The sequence below is a fragment of the Camelus ferus genome, chromosome 15 (genome assembly GCF_009834535.1).
Source record: "Camelus ferus isolate YT-003-E chromosome 15, BCGSAC_Cfer_1.0, whole genome shotgun sequence".
NCBI classification, from domain to species: Eukaryota; Metazoa; Chordata; class Mammalia; order Artiodactyla; family Camelidae; genus Camelus; species Camelus ferus.
Genome location: NC_045710.1, coordinates 53,183,773 through 53,203,795, shown reverse-complemented (window position 1 = coordinate 53,203,795; position 20,023 = coordinate 53,183,773). Strand labels below are relative to the sequence as shown.

The window sequence follows — 20,023 nt, the reverse complement described above, 5'->3', positions numbered from 1 at the left end:
GTTGTGGAAGCTGGAAGTCCAAGTTCAAGGCAGGGGCAGATTCGGTGTGTGATGAGAACCTGCTTTCTGGTTTGTAGACAGTACCTCCTAGCTGTAACACGACCTGGCACAAGGGTGGAGGGACGTTTCTGGGCTCTCTTTCATAAGGGCACTAATCCCAATCATGGGGGCTCGGCCCTCTTGACCTCGTCACTTCCCAGAGGACCCTTCTTCCTAAAATAGTCACCTTGGGGGTTAGGATAGCAACATATGACTTAGGGGTGGGGGCACAAACATTCAGTCCAATGTGCTATTAACATTTCCCTGATTGTTATAGCATTTTTAAAATAATTGGTTTGTTTCACTCAGGATCCCGCAAGTGCCATACGTTATATTGGATATAAAAGACATCTCTTTTACCTCTTTTAGTCTATTGGTTCTCATCCTTCCCTCCTTCCTTCCTTCCTTCCTTTCTTTCTCTCTTTCTTAGAAACTGGGTTGTTTGTCCTGTAGAATGTCCCTCATTCTGAACTGTGGCTGTTGGCATCTCGGTGATCGTATTTAAGATGACCCTCTGTCCTCTGTTGTTCCTGTAAACTTGGAGTCCATGCTTTTAACCACTGGCCCTTGTTGCCAAGTGAAGGGAAGATGGCAGGAGTACCAGGGGGAGCTCTGGGACCTGATCGCTTCCTTCCCTCCTCCTTTTCTCTTCCTTTCCTGCGCTCCCTCTTTTCTTCCTTCAAGCCTGCCTCCGGGTTTGGCCAGTTGGGGCCCCAGGACAGGAAAGAGACACACATGATTCTTCCCACTGTGTTTCAGTCTATCCAGAAATGTTTGCTTGCTTTCTTTATTTTTTGAACTTCCTTGTTCCTTTGGAAACCAGACTTATCTGCTAAGATGACTGGGGGTATGGGTGTCCTGTGTGCGTGCTGGGGTCCGAAATCCAGAGCAGGCAGGTTTTGTAGGACACCCTCTGGACGCCGGGGAGCCTGTGGGCAGGAAAACGCACTTCTCAATTCAAGATGGAGAGGTTCATGCGGGCTAAGAGCCAGGAGGCAATGGGGAAGTTCCTCATATAATTTGCCCGAAATAAGGGCTAAAATGAAAGTGGCTTGCACTTGTAGTTATGTTTTAATCATCTGTGTCCTGTAGGCTAGAGGGTGACTGTTTCGCAGGGCTGGTCCTGGAGCTTGTTGGTGCTGTGGGCAGGGTCTACGCCTTCTAGTCCAGTGGCTCCCAACCCCTGCTGCACTTGTATCACCTGGGCAGGTTTTTAAACAGATGCTGATCCCTGGGGCCCTCTCCAGGCCAATAGACTTCAAATCCTTGGATGTAAAGCCTGGTGTTAAGAATAGCAGGTGATTCAGCATGCAGCCTGGTTGAGGACTGCTGAGCTGGTCCAATCTTTCTGCCTCTGGGTTTACAGTTTCAGCAAGTATTTTATTCCTAATCCAGAAGATTTAGAGGTCTGTGTACAGCCGGGCTGTCTGCTTCTTTTCAGGCCTTTAGGCTCAGTGGCAGCCCCCAAGGCCTGCCCTCCCGCTCTGCTATCCCTGGGCGTGGAGTCTGGAGTCTGGGAGGCAGCCTGCCCTGAGCCCCTGCTGAGAATCAGCTGACTCACCTTTCTTGTGAAGGGAAAGGGAAGAAATTACATGGCTGTCTAGTTCTTCCAGAGAAGAAAAAGGGAAGGCAAAACATCCACCGACTGTCTGATGGGGTAAAGGTGGGGGCTGAATTTTGGAGGGAAAAAAGGCCAGACGTGTTAAAATTTCATTGAGAAAATAAAAGCTAATCAGGCTGAGAAAGCAGAAAGCTTCCCCACCGTGCATCAGGCCAGGACAGTGGACACAGGAGGGCAGCTACCAGGATGCAGCGTTCCTCCCTTGGGCCTGCTCAGTCATGAGAATCAGATGTCTTAGTTAAAGGTTTTAGCGCTTTTCCAAATCTGGGAGGGTGCGAGAATCCAGGTTCATAAACAAATTTCTCTTGAATATATTTAAGTCTCCAGAGGCCTGTTCTGCCTGTTTCCCCAGAGCACAGAGCGCCTCGTTCCTGATCTCTGCCCTGACTTCCTTTCCGGGTGTGTTGAAGGCCAACGGCTGCAGTGGCTCATGGGTCAATCCTTGTAGGACCAGGTGGCAAGTGACCTTCTTTAGCTGCCAGTAGGAATGAATCATCTCCCTTTTCATTGGTGAGTCTATGTCACTTTGACTCGGAGAATCATCCCAAATGCAGAGCTTCAAATGAGGAGTTTCTGGACACCCAATGCCACTTTATCTTAACTTTATAGTTTCCAAGAAATAAGACCTTACGTCTACTTCCCAGTCCAGACACGTGGACCTCCTTCCCCAAAGCCCTGCTTTACTTTGAGCCTGTTAATGCACCACTTCATTTAAATGTTATTCTACCTTTCCCCTCAAATTTTTCCCTTTGACAAAGTGCCTCATAGTTCCTTTACTGTGTGGCCTCCCTCACTGCAGTGAGTCAGCCTGACTTTATCCCTGGTTGGGGGGCGGCCTGAAGCTGATGGGGTTAGGACATCATCATGTGTGCTTAGCATTTCCAACTTAGAACCCTATTCTTGAATCTCAGGCATACATTTTTAAATGTCTCTTGAAAAGTCACATCCGGACGGCCCTTTAAGTGTACATGGCCGATACAGAACTTTTCTTTTCCCCTCCACTGAGTCATCATGCTTCTTGCTTTCCTTATCCTGGTTAATAAGCATTAGCTGTCCGACTAGAAATCTAGGCATTACCACGACTGTGTTCTTCCTCAATCCCCCGGTCCATCGACTTTGTTCTACTGCCAGGACCTAGCACAGCCTTAGACACACAGTAGGTCTGCAGCAGCTATGAATGAATGAATAAACCGCAGGAGTCTCGTGCAGTTTCTGACCTGAGCTTTCATGTCTTCGAGCTCTTGCTGACGCCCGTCTCTGCTTGGCAAACTCATCCATCCGCCCATCCCGGCTCCTCTAGGAAGCCTCCTGACTCACTAGGAAGAAGTAACCCGTGTCCCCACTGCACTGTCATGATGCCTCAGTTAGCCAGTGGCCCCAGTGTTCTGTGATTAACTGTTTACCGTCTGTCTCTCCGGATGGTCTCAGCTCCCTGCGGGCTTGTTCTTCGCGGTCTTCCCTGAGTCCAGCGGGGGTTTGTAGATACCCATGGAGCGAAACGTTTTACCTAGGACCCTCTCCCAGGGGGCACTGGTGGAGAGTGACATGGAGGGCTGGCAGTGCCGGGACAGGATGAAGACCGTGACAGACCACAGGGCAAGTCAGAGGCTGCAAGGTGGCACTGGATCGTCTTTTTTTTTTTTTTTTTTTAATTTTTGTTTGTTTGTTTATTTTATTTAATTTATTTTGGGGGGATGTAATTAGGCTTATTTATTCATTTGTTTTAGTGGAGGTACTGGAGATTGAACCCAGGACCTCGTGCATGCTAAGCATACACTCTACCCCTGAGCTATACCCTCCCTGGCACTGGATCATCTTGAAGAAGCTGCTCCCCCAGTCCTTCCGGGGCCCTGAGCCCTGCCCCTGCTGGTCCTCCCTCTTCCCTCCTTGGGCCTCTAACTGCTGTATTCTTGTCCCGTTCAAATCCTCCCTTCCCTTCGAAGCCCAGCCCAGGCCCTCCCGCTCCAGGCAGCCTCCAGGCCATCGGTGCTCACCTGCCCACTCGCTCATTCAGCGCCTGGTTGTTTGTGGAGCCTCCTGTAGATGTAACTTGGGACCAGGAGCCAAGGAGGAGATGGAAAGAGCATCCAATAGCCCACATCCTTCAAGAGCTTATAATCGAGTAATATGCCAGATTGTATTTTAACTTAAATATATATTTTTAAAAATTGGAATATTTGTTTTGTTTTGGGGGGTGGTAGTTAGGTTTATTTCTTTATTTTTAATGGAGGTACTGGGGCTAGAACCCAGGACCCCATGCATGCTAGGCATGCACTCTCCCACTGAACTAAAACCTCCCCTAGAATATTCTTTATGTTACACATAATGCTGATTTTTTTTTTCATTTTAAAAGCAATGTAAAAGATAGGGAAATAAAAATCAACCATATGCCTATTACCCAGAGGTAATCTCTGTTAACATTTTAATATACTTTAATCTAGCTTTTTAAAAAGTATAATTTTTAACTTTCTCTTTTGAAACAGTTTCTGTCTCACAGAAAAGTAGCAAGAAGAATACAGAGGAATTCCATTTACCCTTTGCCCAGATCCCCCGGCTTTTAACATTTTGTCCCATTTCCTTTATCACTCCCTTTGTCTACAGGTGCTCATAAAGTCTGGAACCACAGCAAACATGACACCATCAAGGACATCTTCAGTCTGTAAATAGAACAATAGTACCTACATCTCCAGATTTGAGTGCCACCCTGTGTATTTACACATGTTACTTTTTCTCAACCATTTGAGAGTAGGCCATATTCATTTATTCCTTAATACTTCAGTGTATCCTTAAGAACAAGGGCATTCTCTTATGTTTCTGTCTTAGTCTGTTTGGGCTGTTATAACAAAAATACTATGGACTGGGTGCCTTGTAAACGACTGGAATGAGTTTCTCCTGGTTCTGAAGGCTGGGAAGTCCAAGGCTAAGGCACTGGCAGTCTGTCTGTGGAGGGCTGATTCCTGACCACAGATGGCCAACTTTTTGCTGTGTTCTTACCTGGTGGAAATGGCATAGGAGTTCTCTGGAGCCTCCGTAAGGGCATTAATGCCACTTGTGAGGACTCTACCCTCATATATAATCACCTCCCAAAGGCACCCCCCTCTAAATACCATCACCTGGGGGCCGAGGATTTAACTTAGGAATTTTGAGGGGGCACATATTCAGTCTACAGCAGTAACCACAGTGCAGTTATTATGTTCAGTACTTTTATTAATCTACGATCCTGTTCCAGTTTTGTCCATTGTCTCAGTAATATCCTTGAGGGCATTTTCCCTTCCAGCTCGGGATTCAATCCAGGATCATGTGTTGTATTCAGTTGTCTTGTCTCTTTAGTCTCCTTTAATGTAAGACAGTTTCTCAGGCTTCCTTTGTCTTTGTGACAAGGACATATTTGGTGAGCAAGGCCAGTTTTTTTATGGAATGCTTGTCATCTTGGGTTTGTCTGATGTTTCGCACGATTAGACTCAGTCTGTCCTGAGTACTATGTGAACCCTACTGGGAACTGCTCAGGGCATCGCATCTGGAGGCACACAGTGTCCATTTGCCCATCACTCGTCCTTTGAAGACTCCCCCACCGTTTTGGGGAGTGACACTTGGTTACTTTCTAGCACAACAACATGCGCTGGTCTCGTCCTGTCCTCTCGCTCCCCAAGCCGTGGAACCAGCCGCGTCTCTAAGGAGCCCTGGCTCGTTCTAGTGGACCAGGATCTGGGTGTCATCTTGTCCTCACTATCCATTTAACGTCCATCTAGCTCTATTATCTCCTGTCTATTAAGTTGGAATCATGCCGTTTATATGCATTTCACAAATCATCAGCAGTTTTGCATGTCACAAACATCTGAGAACATGATTTAAATGGCTGTGTAGTGTTCGATGATGTGAATGGATCATTCTTTCAAATGATTCTTTATAAATGACACAGCAGTGAGTGCCCTCAGCATTTTGCCCTGGACGTCTCTGATGGGCAGCACGCATAAGTGGGAAACCAGGTTAGGCCATCGGAGTTACAAGAGATCAGAGAAGCACTGTTCTAGTTAGGGATGTGCGGAAGCTTGATGGGTCTATGAAAGGCGGCTCCTCCAGGGGGTCGAGGTGGGGTTGGAGAGGCTGCTTCATGCACAGGTGCCTCATGAGCAGAGAAACACAGGCGGCAGGGGGCCTGGTGTCGGCAGGGGGCCTTGAGGTGCCCCGGGGACTCTCCCACTGGCTTATTGGGAGGGGGAAGGAGCAGAAATTGGCTGCAGGGTCTGGTGTCCTAGTGAGCAAGGGAGAGAGTGCAGAGGCCGGGCCTGGAGAGCTGTGGGGCTCCAGGGAGGATCTGGGGCAGAGCCCCGAGTGGTGAGGCGTGAACCCCGAGCGTCTGCAGATTTCCGTTTTGTCCCCTAGCTCTGCGCCCTCTTTCCTCCCCTGGAGTTTGGTTTTGCCAAGCTGGCTCTGGCCCTCGGGCAGAAGGCCCAGCAGTTGCTCGGTTTCCTGTCATTGTGCTCTAATGCCTGTTGTCTGTTTAGCACAAAGCCCTCCTTTTCCAAGGCCCCTGCTCTGGGGCAAGGCCGGGGGCTGCGGGCGGGGCGGGCTGGCCCCTTGTGCTGGGCCTCACAGCAGCAATGGGGCTCTGGGGGAAGGAAGGCCTGAGGGCTGGGGGCTGGGCACTACCGTGTGAGCTCTGCCTGTGGGGAGCTTTCCCTGGGGGCAGAGCCTGGGCTGGACTTTGGGGAGGGACCCTCCCTCACTAGCGGGTAAGCCAAGCAGGGAGGCTGGGAGAGGGCGGGGGCCCACGCCTCCCCTCCAGCCTGCGTACTCAGTGGTGCTCGGGAGTGCATCTCAGGGAACGGAGCACAGAGGGAGAGAAATGAGAAGCACGTTGAAGACACATTGGGACAATCACCGAGGGTCTTGATGGTCTGGATTGACTTTAGAAAAGCCCTTGGACCTGGAAAAGCTGCCCTTGGGTCACTGAGGAGTGAGGCCTTGTTGGCATTCATCACCCACATGGGGAGTCCTGGGGACTGGGGGACCCCGACAGTAAGGGTGAGCAGTGGGTGGGGTTCCCCAGTGTCTAGAGGATGGGGTACGGCAACTGATCTCTCCTCTCCCTCCCCTTTCTCCAGACATCCTTCTATGGTCGCTTCAGGCACTTCTTGGATATCATCGACCCCCCGCACACTCTTTGTCACTGAGGTGAGTCACGGCTGTCCCTCTCAGTGGAGGCCCCTTGGCCTTCCTACCGTGTGACTTGAGAAGATCCACGGGTCATCTGTGTGTGTGTGTTCCTAATAGACATTATCTCATTCATCTGGATCTCACAACATCCCTTCAAGGTAGATGTAGACGATTATTATTATTTCAAACTTCAATAAAATTATTACCAAGTACATGAATTATATGCTCATTACAAAATTTCAAACAGTACACGTGTGTTTAAGGAGAATCCTTTGTACACTCTCCCCACCCTCCTCTGATAGGTAATGTTGGGTTTTCTGAGGTATAATTTACCTTTCCTGTGGAAGCCATCCTATGAGTTTTGACAAACATATTCAGTCAGGTGTCCACACTATATGGAAGATGTAGAACCTTTCTGTCACCCTAAGAGATTCCCTCATGCCCATTTATAATCAGTCTCCACCACCCCCTGCCGAGTCCCTGGCAACCATTCATCTGTTTTCTTTCCCTCCCGTTTTGCTGTTTCTAGAATTTGCTAGAATGCCGTATCAGTAGAGCCCTACAGGATGTAGCCTTGCGTGTCTGACTTCTTTCCCATCCCACAGTGCTTTTGAGATTCACCTGTGTTGTTGTACGTGTCAGGACTTCATCCCTCTTTATTGCTGAGTAGTATTCCATTGAAAGGATGTTCCAGAATTTGTTTATCCATCCAACTTGTGGATGAACCCCTGGGCTGTTTCCACTTTTTTGGTTATTATGAATAAAACGGCTGTGTGCATTCTTTGTGTGGGTGTATGCTTTCATTTCCCTTGAATAACTTACTAGGGCTGGGGCTGCTGGCTCACGTGGTGTGGTAAGTATAGGTTTAACTTCCTAGGACACTGCCAAACTGTTGTTCGGAATTGCCGTACCTTTTACATGTTCATCCACAGTGTTCCACTGAGCTGCTCCGCATCCTCACCCACCCTTGATGCTGTCAAATTTAAATGTACTTGTTTCAGCCATCTCAGGAAGTGTGTCTTTATAGCCTTTATCCTGTACTTAGATTAGAGATGTGTACAGGAATGCATGCACACACAAAGTAGTAAGTATTTATTAAGCACTTTCTGTGAACAGGGCAGTGTTCGTAAGCATTTTACATGTATTAGCTTATCAGATTAACTCAAAGCAACCCTACGAGGTAGATTCTATATGAGTTCCATTTTACAGATGAGGGAACAGCCAGACAGACAAGTTAAATCTCATGCACATGGTGCTGGCCAGTGATGGAGCCAGGGTATGAGCCAGGTAAGCTTGTATTCAGAACCTTTAATTTGGCCAGTTTGCGTTCCTGTTCGGGTAACTTGAGTTTAGGGAACTCTCCCAAGATTACTCAACTGGAAGAAGGCCTGAGCTCCTGCCCTGGGTCCCCACATACGCTGAGGCAAGTCGCTGAGCCCCTGAGTCAGCTCCCGGAGTGGGCAGCACTGCTTCTCTGGGCTGAACGTTGGCTTGCTTCAGCTCTGGAATTGATCACCTCTGGGAGGGAGAAGAAGCACGAGGCCTGCTAGGCTACCTGGGCCTAGGAACCGTCCCCACTGTGCCCGGGAGAGCAGCCCAGTAGTGGGAAATGTGAGAACTACCCTGATGCGTGGTTTCCTACAGCATCTCAGGAAGGATGAAGGACTTGCATATTTACCTTGTTGTACCACCTCTTAAGGGCAAGGCTATTGGACTTCTGGGCCCTGTCTGGATTCTCCTAAGGGGTAATCAATGCGATTACATAAAAATTTTGTAGAGCATCAAACTAGGGAAACTGCTTACCTAGCCTAGGTTATGTGTCTTTCTAGAAAGTTCCAGAATGGAGCAAAACTGGATAGAGTTGCAGCATAAATCCCAATGTAAATGCCACCTATTTGACAGAGGAGGCAACAGAAGCCAGTGCTTATTTCAAAAGATAGAGGTGGACTTTGAGGCACGTTGAGAGATGGCGGAGGGAGCCTCGGGAGGTCAGAAGGTATTTCAGACTATCTCCCCAGATTGTCACTAGCAGGCAGGGCCTTCGGGGATGGATGGGCACCCACAGAGCAGCATGCCGCCTGTGTTAGGGGGCCCACACCCTCCCTCCTCTCCGGCACTGCACTCCTCTCATTCCCAGACCGTTTCATTTTACTACTGTTTCCTGTACCACATCTTTTTCCTTCAGTTCTTGCATTTTGAAAGGCCCTGGCATCCTTGTACATCACTAAACCATCTTTTGCCTATTTCCCCACCAGTAAATTTAAAAATCTCATTCTTTTGTTTACCATTAATTGAAATATCAAGGAAACTTAACTATTAACTGACTAGAAAGTAACCGATATGGCAATAATTTTAGACCATTTTTCAAATTTCACAGTTTCCTCGCCTCCTCAAGGATTCTCATAGGCTTCCTAGAAAGATCCACAAATCCTCTCCTTCCTGCATCCCAGTTGGGGGCCATTTCCAGTACTTCCTGCTGGCCTTTTGGAAATTGCCTGCTCACAGGAGACTTTCTAGGCCCCCCACCCAAAATCTGGAAGGCCTATGAGTGGGGCCCTTCAGGCCCTCAGTGGCTCTAGTCCAGGCAGGTGGCTTAGCAAGGCCATCTGCATGGAAGCAATGAGAAATTAGAGGCACCAAGAGGAAAGAGCCTCTTACCTGAGCCCCTCCCCAGTGAACCATGGTGCTACCAGGAGGGCCAGCTTTCCTTCTGCTGGGCGCAGTCCACAGACCTCAGCTCATGTCTACAAAACACTGTTTCTCTCCCAGTGCCCTTGGCCGGTGTCCTGGGAGGGAGGGTGGAGTTGTGGCTGCCCAAGTGGAGGAGATCTGGACAGGCCTGTTTGCTTGTGAGGGCTGGAGGATAGTGGAGGCCATGAGGAGGTAGCTCTGGAAGCCAGAGTTTCCTGAGGTGGAAAGATCCTGGGCAGTGTGAGCCATCCGGTGACCCGGTTCTGAGGGGCATTGGCTGAGTCGATGGACAGACTCATCTTGAGAGACTTTGGCAGCTACTTGTTTACAATTTATAACTGACCAAGCTTTAAAAAGATTGCGACCCTTGTATGTGTAATGAGGTGGAGTAAATTTTATTCACCGTAATTTCTCTTAGGAAGAAGGCTGTCTTTGTTCTAAGAATTTCTTGAGTAAGGCTTCAGAGAAGGAGGTTGGGCTGCTTGGCAGAATGAGAAGAATTGTGCTTTTTGAGCCTCCCAGGAGAAAGGAGAAAGAAGGAATAAGAGGGGAAAACGTGGCAAGGAGAGCAAGTAGCCACAGTGAACTGAGAGGCCAGTGGCTGGAGGCTTCTTTGACATTGGTCATACATGCTTGTTAAAGTTGTTGACAATTTGCACTATTGTCCACTCCCCCATTATTCCTGTGACACTGTCATAAAATCTGCCTGGTTCATGGAATCCCTGCAAGGGTAGGTTCTTTGGGGGGATCCTGTGGTGCTGTGAGTCTACTGTTAGGGTACAGTGTGTGCAGGATTGGGCCTGAGGAAGGAGCCCACGGGCAGAAGCCCCGGCTTTGTGCTTCTACCTAGGTCACGGAATTAGATCTAGATCTCTAAGGGCAAGGCTGTACCAACTGACACCCAAGTTACTTTTAATTATGAACCAAAGATGAAAGGGATTTGCTATTCCGAATTCAGCAGTTATTTAAGGGAATGACTGGTTGACAGATTATCATCCTGAAGGGCATAGAAAAGAAATGGAAACAGTGTTAATAACACCAGCTCATTACTAGTATTGGTGTAGTCATCTGAAACTATTTGGGGTGTTACATAAGTCAGAATAAGTAATTACACTGATGTTGGGGACTCGGGTTCTCACCATGGGAGTAGGGAGGTACAAAAATGGAGCAGAGGAAAAGACAAAGAACTGTGCGATGTATTTGACTTGAAGGTATTAATATGAACTCATGATTTACACACACACACTTATATTTCCCAGTTTGCTGGTTCTGTTTACTGAAAGGGCCTAGAAGCAATGACAGTCCAGTAACCATAAACACACTTAGCACTCAGATCTTGGTTTCTAAATACCACGACTTACTAAAAGGACCTGGGGCTTCTTGGAGAGATGCCCAAAGCTGCACCTGAGGCAAAGAGAGTTGCTACAGAAAGTAAGAAAGTGTTCATAGAATGATGGCGACACAGGAGGTGGCCGAGTCCCACGGGCCACATTTGGGACAAGTTAAGCATTAAGAAGAATAAAAGCAATGGATTATAATACATTGAAGAAGAAGAATCCATGAGTTGGTAGTAGAACTAAAAATGTGGGAGAGAGGAGCTCTTCTTCACAGAGGAATGTCAGCTAGTGTTTAAGGAAATAACCACGGTGTAATTCTCAGTGAGATAACTGATTCTGACTAGGATCATCAATGGATGCTAAAGTAAAAGGTTGCTGTGAAACAGGATATTCTTATGCTTTCAAGTAAGTATCACTCCCAAAAATTACTTAGCAATTACAAAGGGGAAAATGTACCTTTACAATGGAGAGCTTGGATGAAAAATACTGATATTGTGTGCCTCTTGATGTGATTTTGGTAGTAATCTCTAAATGCTGGAATATATGAAAGTCTAAAAAAGAAAATAAAAACTGCCCATTGTCTCATCTATAAGAAATAATCGCAATTAACATTCTGGTTTATGTATATGTACAAAATTAGGGTGGTTTGTATAATGTGTGTATATACATGTGTCTATATTTAGCTCTGTCTCTGTACAGATGGTCCCCAACTTAAGATGGTTCAATTTACAATTTATGGACTTTACAATGGTGTGAAAGCACTACACATTCAGTAGAAACCACACTTCCAATTATAGATTTTGATCATATCCTGGGCTTTGATTGGTGGCACGATCCTTTCTCCTGAATGCTGGGCCACAGCAGCCACTGTTCCCAGTCAGCCACACGATCACGGGGCAAACCACTGTTACACTTCAAGCCATTCTGTACACATACAGCCATTCTGTTCTTCACTTTCAGTACAGTATTCAATGAATTACACGAGATATTCAACACCTGATTATAAACTAGCCTCTGTGCTAGATGTGTCGCACATATATTTAAAATCATATACAATATATGTATATATGACATATATATTTTCCATGTAGCATATCATGAGCATTTTTCCTTGTCATTAAATATTGTTTCAAAATGTGTTTAATAACTCATAGTAATTCATCATGTGCTTATTCTATAACTTAATCATTTTCTCTGTTGACCATGTGGGTGGCTTCAAGTCTTTTGCCTTTATAACAAATATTTCAATAAATACCCTTGTACATAAACCTCCCCATATTTCCCTTTATTTCCTTTGGATAAATTCCTAAAAGTGGAATTTCTGAATGAAAGACATTTTAAGGCTTTTGATTTATATTGTCAAGTTTCCCTGCCAATTGTACCAACCTGTACCAACCAATATACTATCAGTTTATGCTCTCAATAGCAGTGAGTAAGGATGTCCATTTAAATGCATTCTAGACAGTATCAGATATTCTAATTTAAAAATCTTTAATGGAATTTTTAATTAAAAAATGCCCCAAAGTCAGTACCCTTGTACACTTCAGGTTTTTGCCCTTCCGCACACATTTTTGGCATACTTATTATGAACATGGGCTTTTTATTTGCTTTTTTCATCTATTTCTGTCTTTATAATTTTAGAAAATCAAGGTTTATTGTACAAATAACCATCCCTGTCAGACTTTTAGTTGTAACAGGTAGGTTGTTTGCAACCTTTTGCTTTCCTGCAAGAAATAGTCTCAGGCATATTGTTTTTCACTTCTGCTAAATTTATTTTTTAGAAAAAATTCCCAAGAGTAAGGTATCCAGGCTGGTGACCATGATCGTGTTTACAGTTCTTGGGATAATTGGACAGTTTTATTTTCTAAAGGGTTATACCCACTTGTCATGCTGCCAGAATTATATCGGTTTACCTCACATCGGTGCCCTGAAGTCAGAGGTCAGCCACAGGGAAACAGAGCCTCTCTCCCCAGGTGTCCCTGGTTTCCCCTTCCCTCGGACCTGCCAGAGGATAGCTCATGGCTGATGGGCGCCAAGAACCAATCTCAGCGCATACAGATACCCCTGTGGGTCCAGGGACTGCTGGGAGGGAACAAGAAAGGGCTTAGGAAGGCCAAGGGAAGACTCCAGAAGGGCTTGAGACTGCCGCACATTAGCTTTAGCTTTGGACCCTAAGTCCCACACCTTGGGAGCCATAAAGGAACGATTCAGGCTGTGGTTGCAGACAAGGTAAGAATTGTACGGCCCTAAGGGGGTAGGGTAGAGCGCATGCTTAGCATTCAGGAGATCCTGGGTTCAATCCCCAGTACCTCCTCTAAAAACAAATAAACTTAATTACCTCTGCCCTGACAAAATAAAAATAATTAAATAACACAATAATAAATAAGTGAAATATTTTTTTTAAAAAGAAGGGGGAAAAAAAAAAAAAAGAATGCAAGGCCCAGCCTGTGGCGTAGTCAAGACTGGCCCAGGCTAGAGCAAGCAGATGCTGAGTGATGATGGATGATATGACGTAACCTGCAAGCCCCGCCCCCTACCGCCAGTCCCGCCCCTTCCTGCGCTCCCCCGCCCAGCAGCCAGTTCTTTCTTTAGGGACCATCAACACTGCTCTCACTTTTTTTTAGTTCTACAAGCTTTGGGACCCCCAAACTTTTGACTTTGCTTGAAATGCTTGTGTTTCAGTTGTATCCATTTTGACTAAACTCCAGTTTCTGTGTTAGATTGGGCTTGGGTTTGAAAGAGAATAAAGAAGCTCCTTCCTTTTCTTACCTAGGAGGCCTGGCCCCAATAGGCATCAGCTTTGGCGGGCTGCCGGCAGTGCTGTGGTTTCTCTGGGAGACCACCTTTCTCTCAGTTACTGTCATGAAGACGAGAGGCTCTTCTGTGTTCATGTGGGTGGAAATGGCCCAGAGCTGGGACTGAGGGAACTTGGGGCTCCTAGGTACCACCCACCCACTCTGTGACCCTGGTACTGAAATGCCCTCCCCGCTGGGGCACCAAGTGTCTCAGAGAAAGAAATGCCTACAAGGTTCTGTGATGTACACACAGAGAGAAGTACTCTTATCCACATCCTGTGTGAACAGGACACCATCTCTTGGGATCCTGGGATTCTGTAAAACCAGCATCACCATCAAGGGACTCTGGCCTGCTGCTTTAGAACCTGGATCTCTATCCCTGACCACACCCACCACTTCCCCACAGCAGCCTCAGTCATTCATTTTTGTTAAATGCCGCTTATGTGTGGTGATGGGCTGGGGTACCCTGGGTTCTGCAAAGATACCTCAAACCAGTCCCCTGCACCCTGCACTTTGCAGTCTCTGACAGATAATATGGGCACATGGTGGTAGGGAGTCGGGGACCTCAGAGATGTGCAAGCCAAATGCTTGACTGCTCAGAGGAAAGAGGGAACATCTCTGGCAGATTTCTGGAGAAGATGGCCCTGAACCTTGAAGGATGGATGGGGATGGGGTTGGGGAGGAAGGGTGTCCTGATGAGGTGAACAGTTAGGGCAAGATCAGGAAGTGGGAACCTGCAGGGACCACCTGGAGAGTGGGTGGGTCCCTTTACCAGAAGAGGGGATGAAATATTTCCAGATGCTCCTCACATCCTGGCCACGTGCCATCACTCCCATCATATATTTAACATATTAAATATTATTATAATAAATTGAATATTTAAATCATTTTTACATCCTCCCTTGACCAAGCAGGGAATACACTCAGTTTGCATTTAGTTTGGGGTGGGCTATGATGTCCCCACCTTCCCCTTCAAAACAATTAGCTTTGCTTCTGATGACTTTCCCCATCTTTCTTTTTTGTACATTTCCTTCCTGTGTCCCACCGTCCCCATTCCTGTCCGGCATGATCTCCTGTCCTCTCTGCCCCACCCTAACACTCCATGCCTGCCCCTTTGCTTCCTTCTTCCTCTCAGGGCCTTGAGGTGGGACCCTCAGGCCAGGATTCTCCTCCGTTCAAATTCTCTGCTGCTGGAGCAGACCTCCCAGGGGCCTGTTTCCAGAGGTACCTTCTGGAGACCACACCCCATCATGTACAAGGAGAGATCCTTGCTGTGACACTTTCTGGCCTGCAAGCCAGAGGCAGGCAGACCAGTGTGGAGTCTGGGAAGCAGCAGCCTGGGCTGTCCCACCTCCCAGCCCAGCGCTCTGGCTCCCAGGGCTGCAGCCTTGACTCCAGGCCAGCTGGGCTCCTCTCTTTGCTTTCAAGGCCTGGCTGTCTGTGTATTCCTGGTTGAAAAAACTTCCTGCAAAGTTCACCCTGCCACCAGCCAACTTCCAGCTTTCCCCATCCCTCAAGGGCCCAGGGCTCTTCCGCCAAGCCTCACAATGCAGCAGGGTGAGTGGAGGGTTTAAAGCAGAGAGACCTTCCTATCCCTGAAAATGGCCCCCTTCTCTGCAGTGACAAGACCAGCCCCCACAACAGCCAGCCCTCAGGGATGTCTCAAGACAAGGGGCCTGAGGCCTTGCCTGCCTGGAGCCCTAACCCCTCAGCCTCTGACTGAGGGGGCCAGGCTGAGGCTTAGCAAGGCCCAGAGACAGAAAAATCACATCCTAGTTTCCCTCAGTGCTGCACTGGATTTGGTTCTTTCTCAGTTCATGCCAAGATCAGGGCTCTTTGGAACTTACTTTTGTGGCAGGAGGCCTCCCTTTGATGACCGTGTCAAATGAGATGGAATCTGGCCAGATTGTTAGAGGAACTCCGGACAATCCCTGGAGTGGGGAAATAATGAACACGGGCCATTCACGATTCAGGGTAGAAAGCAGAGCATTCATTGTCGGGGCAGAGGCTGTGGCCCGGAGGAAGCCGGCTTGGGCTGGGGGAGCTTGTCTCATTACTAGGAGGCTTTGTGGGGAGGGGGTTGCAGGGACAGTGAGGGTCTGACTACACTCCGGGTTCAAATACTAAACCACGCACTTTCTATCTGTGTGACCATAAGCAAGTTAAAACAAACGGCATGAAAAACAAATGTATTAAGTCAAAAAGGAAAATCACCCTCACTTTTGCAGTGGTTATCTCAGTGGTATGTTTACAGGTGGTTAAAAAAATTTTTATCAGTTTCCAGTTTTTCTGACATTTTCTCTAAACAGGATGGATTACTAATATAACGAGAAAAAACAAAAACACAAAGCTATCTCTACTTTTGGAAACAGATTCTGGGAAGGGACTCTGGAATTCAGGGATTAATATGCATACGTTTGAAAGGGGAGGGGCAGTCAGGCTGCTCCCAAAAAGACGTTGTCATGGCCCCAGACTGCCCTGGGTTAGACCAGCTGCTGGCCACAGTTATCTCACACACAGGCCCGATGGGTTAGGGTGGCCCGGCTGCCTTGTCTGGGCTGGCAGTTAGTCCTGCTGTTACAGTATAGGAAGTGGCTGTTCATTTCCCATCCTATGAGACCTCAGTCAACCAGCTCAGCAAATGCCCCGGGGGCTGCCCTCCCTGGGGCTGCATCCTGTCTTTAGTCCAGGGGCTTCTGCTGAGGTCTTTCTGCACTCCTGTCCTCAACCAGCTTTCCGTTCCTCTAGAGGAGAGGTCCAAAAAAACTATTGCTGCAATTTATGTCAAAGAGTGAATTGCCTATCTTTTCCTCTATGAGTTTTATGGTATCTGGTTTTACATCTATGTCTTAAATCCTTTTTGAGTTTATTTTTGTATACGGTATTAGAGAATGTTCTAATTTCATTCTTTGATACAAATCCGTCCAGTTTTCCCAGCATCAATTATTGAAGAAACTTTACTCCATTGTATATTCTTGCCCCCTTTATCATAGATTCATTGAACGTAAGTGCATGGATTTGTTTCTGAGCTTTCTATCCTGTTCCATTGATCTATGTATCTGTTTTTTTTTTTTTTTTTTTGGTGTCAGTACCCTACTGTTTTGATTACTATAGCTTTGTAGTATAGTCTGAAGGGGAAAAATCTTTTATTCTATGTTTAGAAAATATTACAAAATAACTGTTATGTGAAGACATAATCAAATGAAACCAAAAACGGTAGGGGAAAAATATTACAAAAGTATGTGAGATGGTTAGTTTTTAAAAATTTCATTATTTTCTGGATTTGAGGATTTTTTGCTGTTTGTTAGCTTAAACACTTTTTTAAATTTGGGGGATAATTTTAGATTTACAGAAAGTTGACAAATATAGTACAGAGAATTCTCATGTATTTGTAACCCAGATTCCACTAATGTTAACATTTTACAGGTAAATTGGTCCAAACTGAGAAACCAATATTTGGTACAATATCATTAACTAGACTGCAGACTTTATTCAGATTTCACCAGTTTTTCCATTAACATCATTTTTTCTGTCCCAAGTTCTAATCCAGGATCCCACATTGCATTTGGTCATTGTGTCTCCTTAGTTTCTTCCCATCTGTGATGTTTACTTGATCGTAATTCATTAAGTGACACATTTCCTTTGTATGATTTTCTGAATTTGTGTTATATTTAACAATATCAAATTTAAAACAAAAACAAAAGAATCATAATGGCTTCTCATTGCTCTTAGAATAAGGGCAACCATCCTTATCCTGGTGAGTGAGGCCCAAATGACCTGGTGCTAGCCCACCCCTACAGCCTCTCCCTGACTTATGATGGCCTAGTCAAGCTGGCCTCCTTTCTGTCTCTTGTATTTTAGCTTGCTCCTTCCTGCCACAGGGCCTTGGCACCTGCTTTTTCCTCTACCTGGCACACTCCTCTTTGCCAAGGTAACTCTTACTCTTCTGTTACTATCATTCCAGCATCCCTCATGCAGTCCAGCTTTGCCTGACCTCCCTAGCTGGGTAGAATCTCCTTACCACAGGCTCTCCTTGCTGTCCACAAGGGCAGTGCTACACTGGTTTGGGTGGCTATATGTTTTTATGTCTCTCTAGCTAGACCATAAGCTCCAAGACAGCAGGGACTACATCTCATATGGGCCTGGCTCATCTTTGCCCTCGGCTTCCTCCAGTGCCTGGCATGTAGTAGGTGCTCAGTACTATTTGTTGATTTCAGAAATGAACAAGAATCATAAAACAGGTTTTAAAGGTGGGGGGGAAGGGAGAGAGCAGAGGGAATTTCCACAGTGTCTGTAGCTTACTTATTCATTTTTCATAGAGATGGGGATGGAAATCAGTAGATACTGCTTGTGTGTGAAGTTGTCATGTAAAAGCTTCTTAGGAGGGTGGATCCTGGTAAACCAGAAGATAACCCTTTTATTTTTACTGGGCACCTGGATGGGTTCTGGATGAAGAAATTTGGCCCAGGAGCTGAGCTTGCAAGGAGAGGCTAAAGAAGCTGAGTTGCTGTGTAGACTGAGAATTTCAAGTTTCCGGAGCTGCCGAGCCATCCGAGAGGAAGGGGCAGGTAGGAGAGATTAGAGGAGACAGCAGAGCTGGCAAAATTGCAAGAGCCATGTGCTTTTAAGTCCTACTTTTGTTATTAATTTCTAATTTTAATGTGCTATGGGCATATAACATGGTCTGTATGGTACTGATTCTATGAAATTTATTCCAACTACTTTTATGGCCAATTTAAATTTTCTAGTGCTCAGAATGTGAATTCTCTGCTGGGTGTGAAATGCTACTATATCTAATAGGTCAAATTTATTAATTGCATTGTTTAGATCTTTAATATCTCTAACTTTTGTCTTGGCATCTTGGTTTCTAGGCTTCTAAGAGGAGTGACCTTGGAATTACACAGCCCTTAGGATATATATTTAAGAGTAAAAAGATAAAGATCAATATCTAAAGATTATATATTTTTCAGATTGTTGGGGTTGAGGAAAAGCAACAAAGAAAACAGACTAGAAAGCAATTGAGGGGTAATAAGGGGGCATTAAAAAGCAGTCTGAATCTATAAAAGATTACACAACTAAATCTATCTGCATAGCAGTAATTGAATGGGAAAAACTTGCCAAATAAAAGAAAATACTTTCAGATATAGTTTTTAAAAAATGAAAACATACGCTACCAATAAAAGCTGTGACTAAAATAATGCTCGAGGAGTTTAAAAGTAAAAGAACTGAAACTCAGTGGATTTTAAAATAACCTGATGAATTGATTCTAAAGTATATTTAAAAGAGTGTGTTTAGGGGATACAAATATTTGTTGAGTGCCTATTCAGTACCAGGCATGTGTTTTAAAGCTGCAGTGATTAAAACAATATGAGGCAAAGCCAAAATAGACAAACAGTGTCAGCAGGAACAGAACAGGAAGTCTGGAAATAGCCTTACAGGTGCATAAGATTTAATCTATGATGAAGCTGGTATTTCAAATACGTAAGAAAAGGACAACTTTACTTACCACTTGTACAAATATAATAGTAATAAATATTAAATACAAATTTAGTGTTCCAATTCATAAAAAAGGATGTCAGAGAGATTAAAGATCTAAACATAAGAACCTCACTCAAGTAATAGAATAAAATATAGAATTTTATTTTTTATATCTGGGGTTCTATCTCAGTTGCTCAAAGAATGTGAATAAACGGTTCACAGCAGAAACACAACAGTTAAAGATATGGTAAAAAAAAAAGCTTAATCTCACTGGTTCTCAAGATTGCTTTGACTATTCAGAGTCTTCTGTGTTTCCATACAAATTTTAAAGTTTTTGGTTCCAGTTCTGTGAAAAATGCCATTGGTAATTTGATAAGGATTGCACTGAATCTGTAGTTTGCCCTAGGTAGTATGGTCACGTTAACAATATTGATTTTCTTCAACCCAAGAACATGGTATATCTTTCCATCTGTTTGTGTTGTCTTTCATTCTATCATCAGCGTCTTACAGTTTTTGAAGTACAGGTCTTTTGCTTCCTTAGATTGGTTTATTACTAGGTATTTTATTCTCATTGATGCAATGGTAAATGGGATTGTCTGCTTAATTTCTTTTTTCTGCTATTTCGTTGTCAGTGTATAGAAATGCAACAAATTTCCGTATATTAATTTTGTATCCTACAAATTTCCCAGATCCATTGATGAGCTCTGGTAGTTTTCTGGTAGCGTCTTTAGGATTTTCTGTGTATAATATCATGTCATCTGCAAACAGAGACAGTGTTGCGTCTTCCTTTCCAATTTAGATTCCTTTTATTTCTTTTTCTTCTCTGATTGCTGTGGCTAGCCTTCCAAAACTGTGTTGAGTAAAAGAGGTGAGAGTGGGCATCCTGTTTTGTTCCTGATCTTAGA

At 45.3% G+C, this 20,023-nt stretch overlaps 1 protein-coding gene across 1 annotated transcript in view; it reads left to right on the top strand.

Moving 5' to 3' along the window:
- Positions 1–20,023, top strand: part of SFXN5 (sideroflexin 5) — a 113,972-nt gene that overhangs the window by 3,937 nt on the left and 90,012 nt on the right. Inside the window, 2 exon segments of the mRNA XM_006176113.3 lie at positions 6,766–6,810; positions 6,812–6,835. Of these exon segments, the coding sequence (XP_006176175.2) occupies positions 6,766–6,810; positions 6,812–6,835 (69 nt within the window).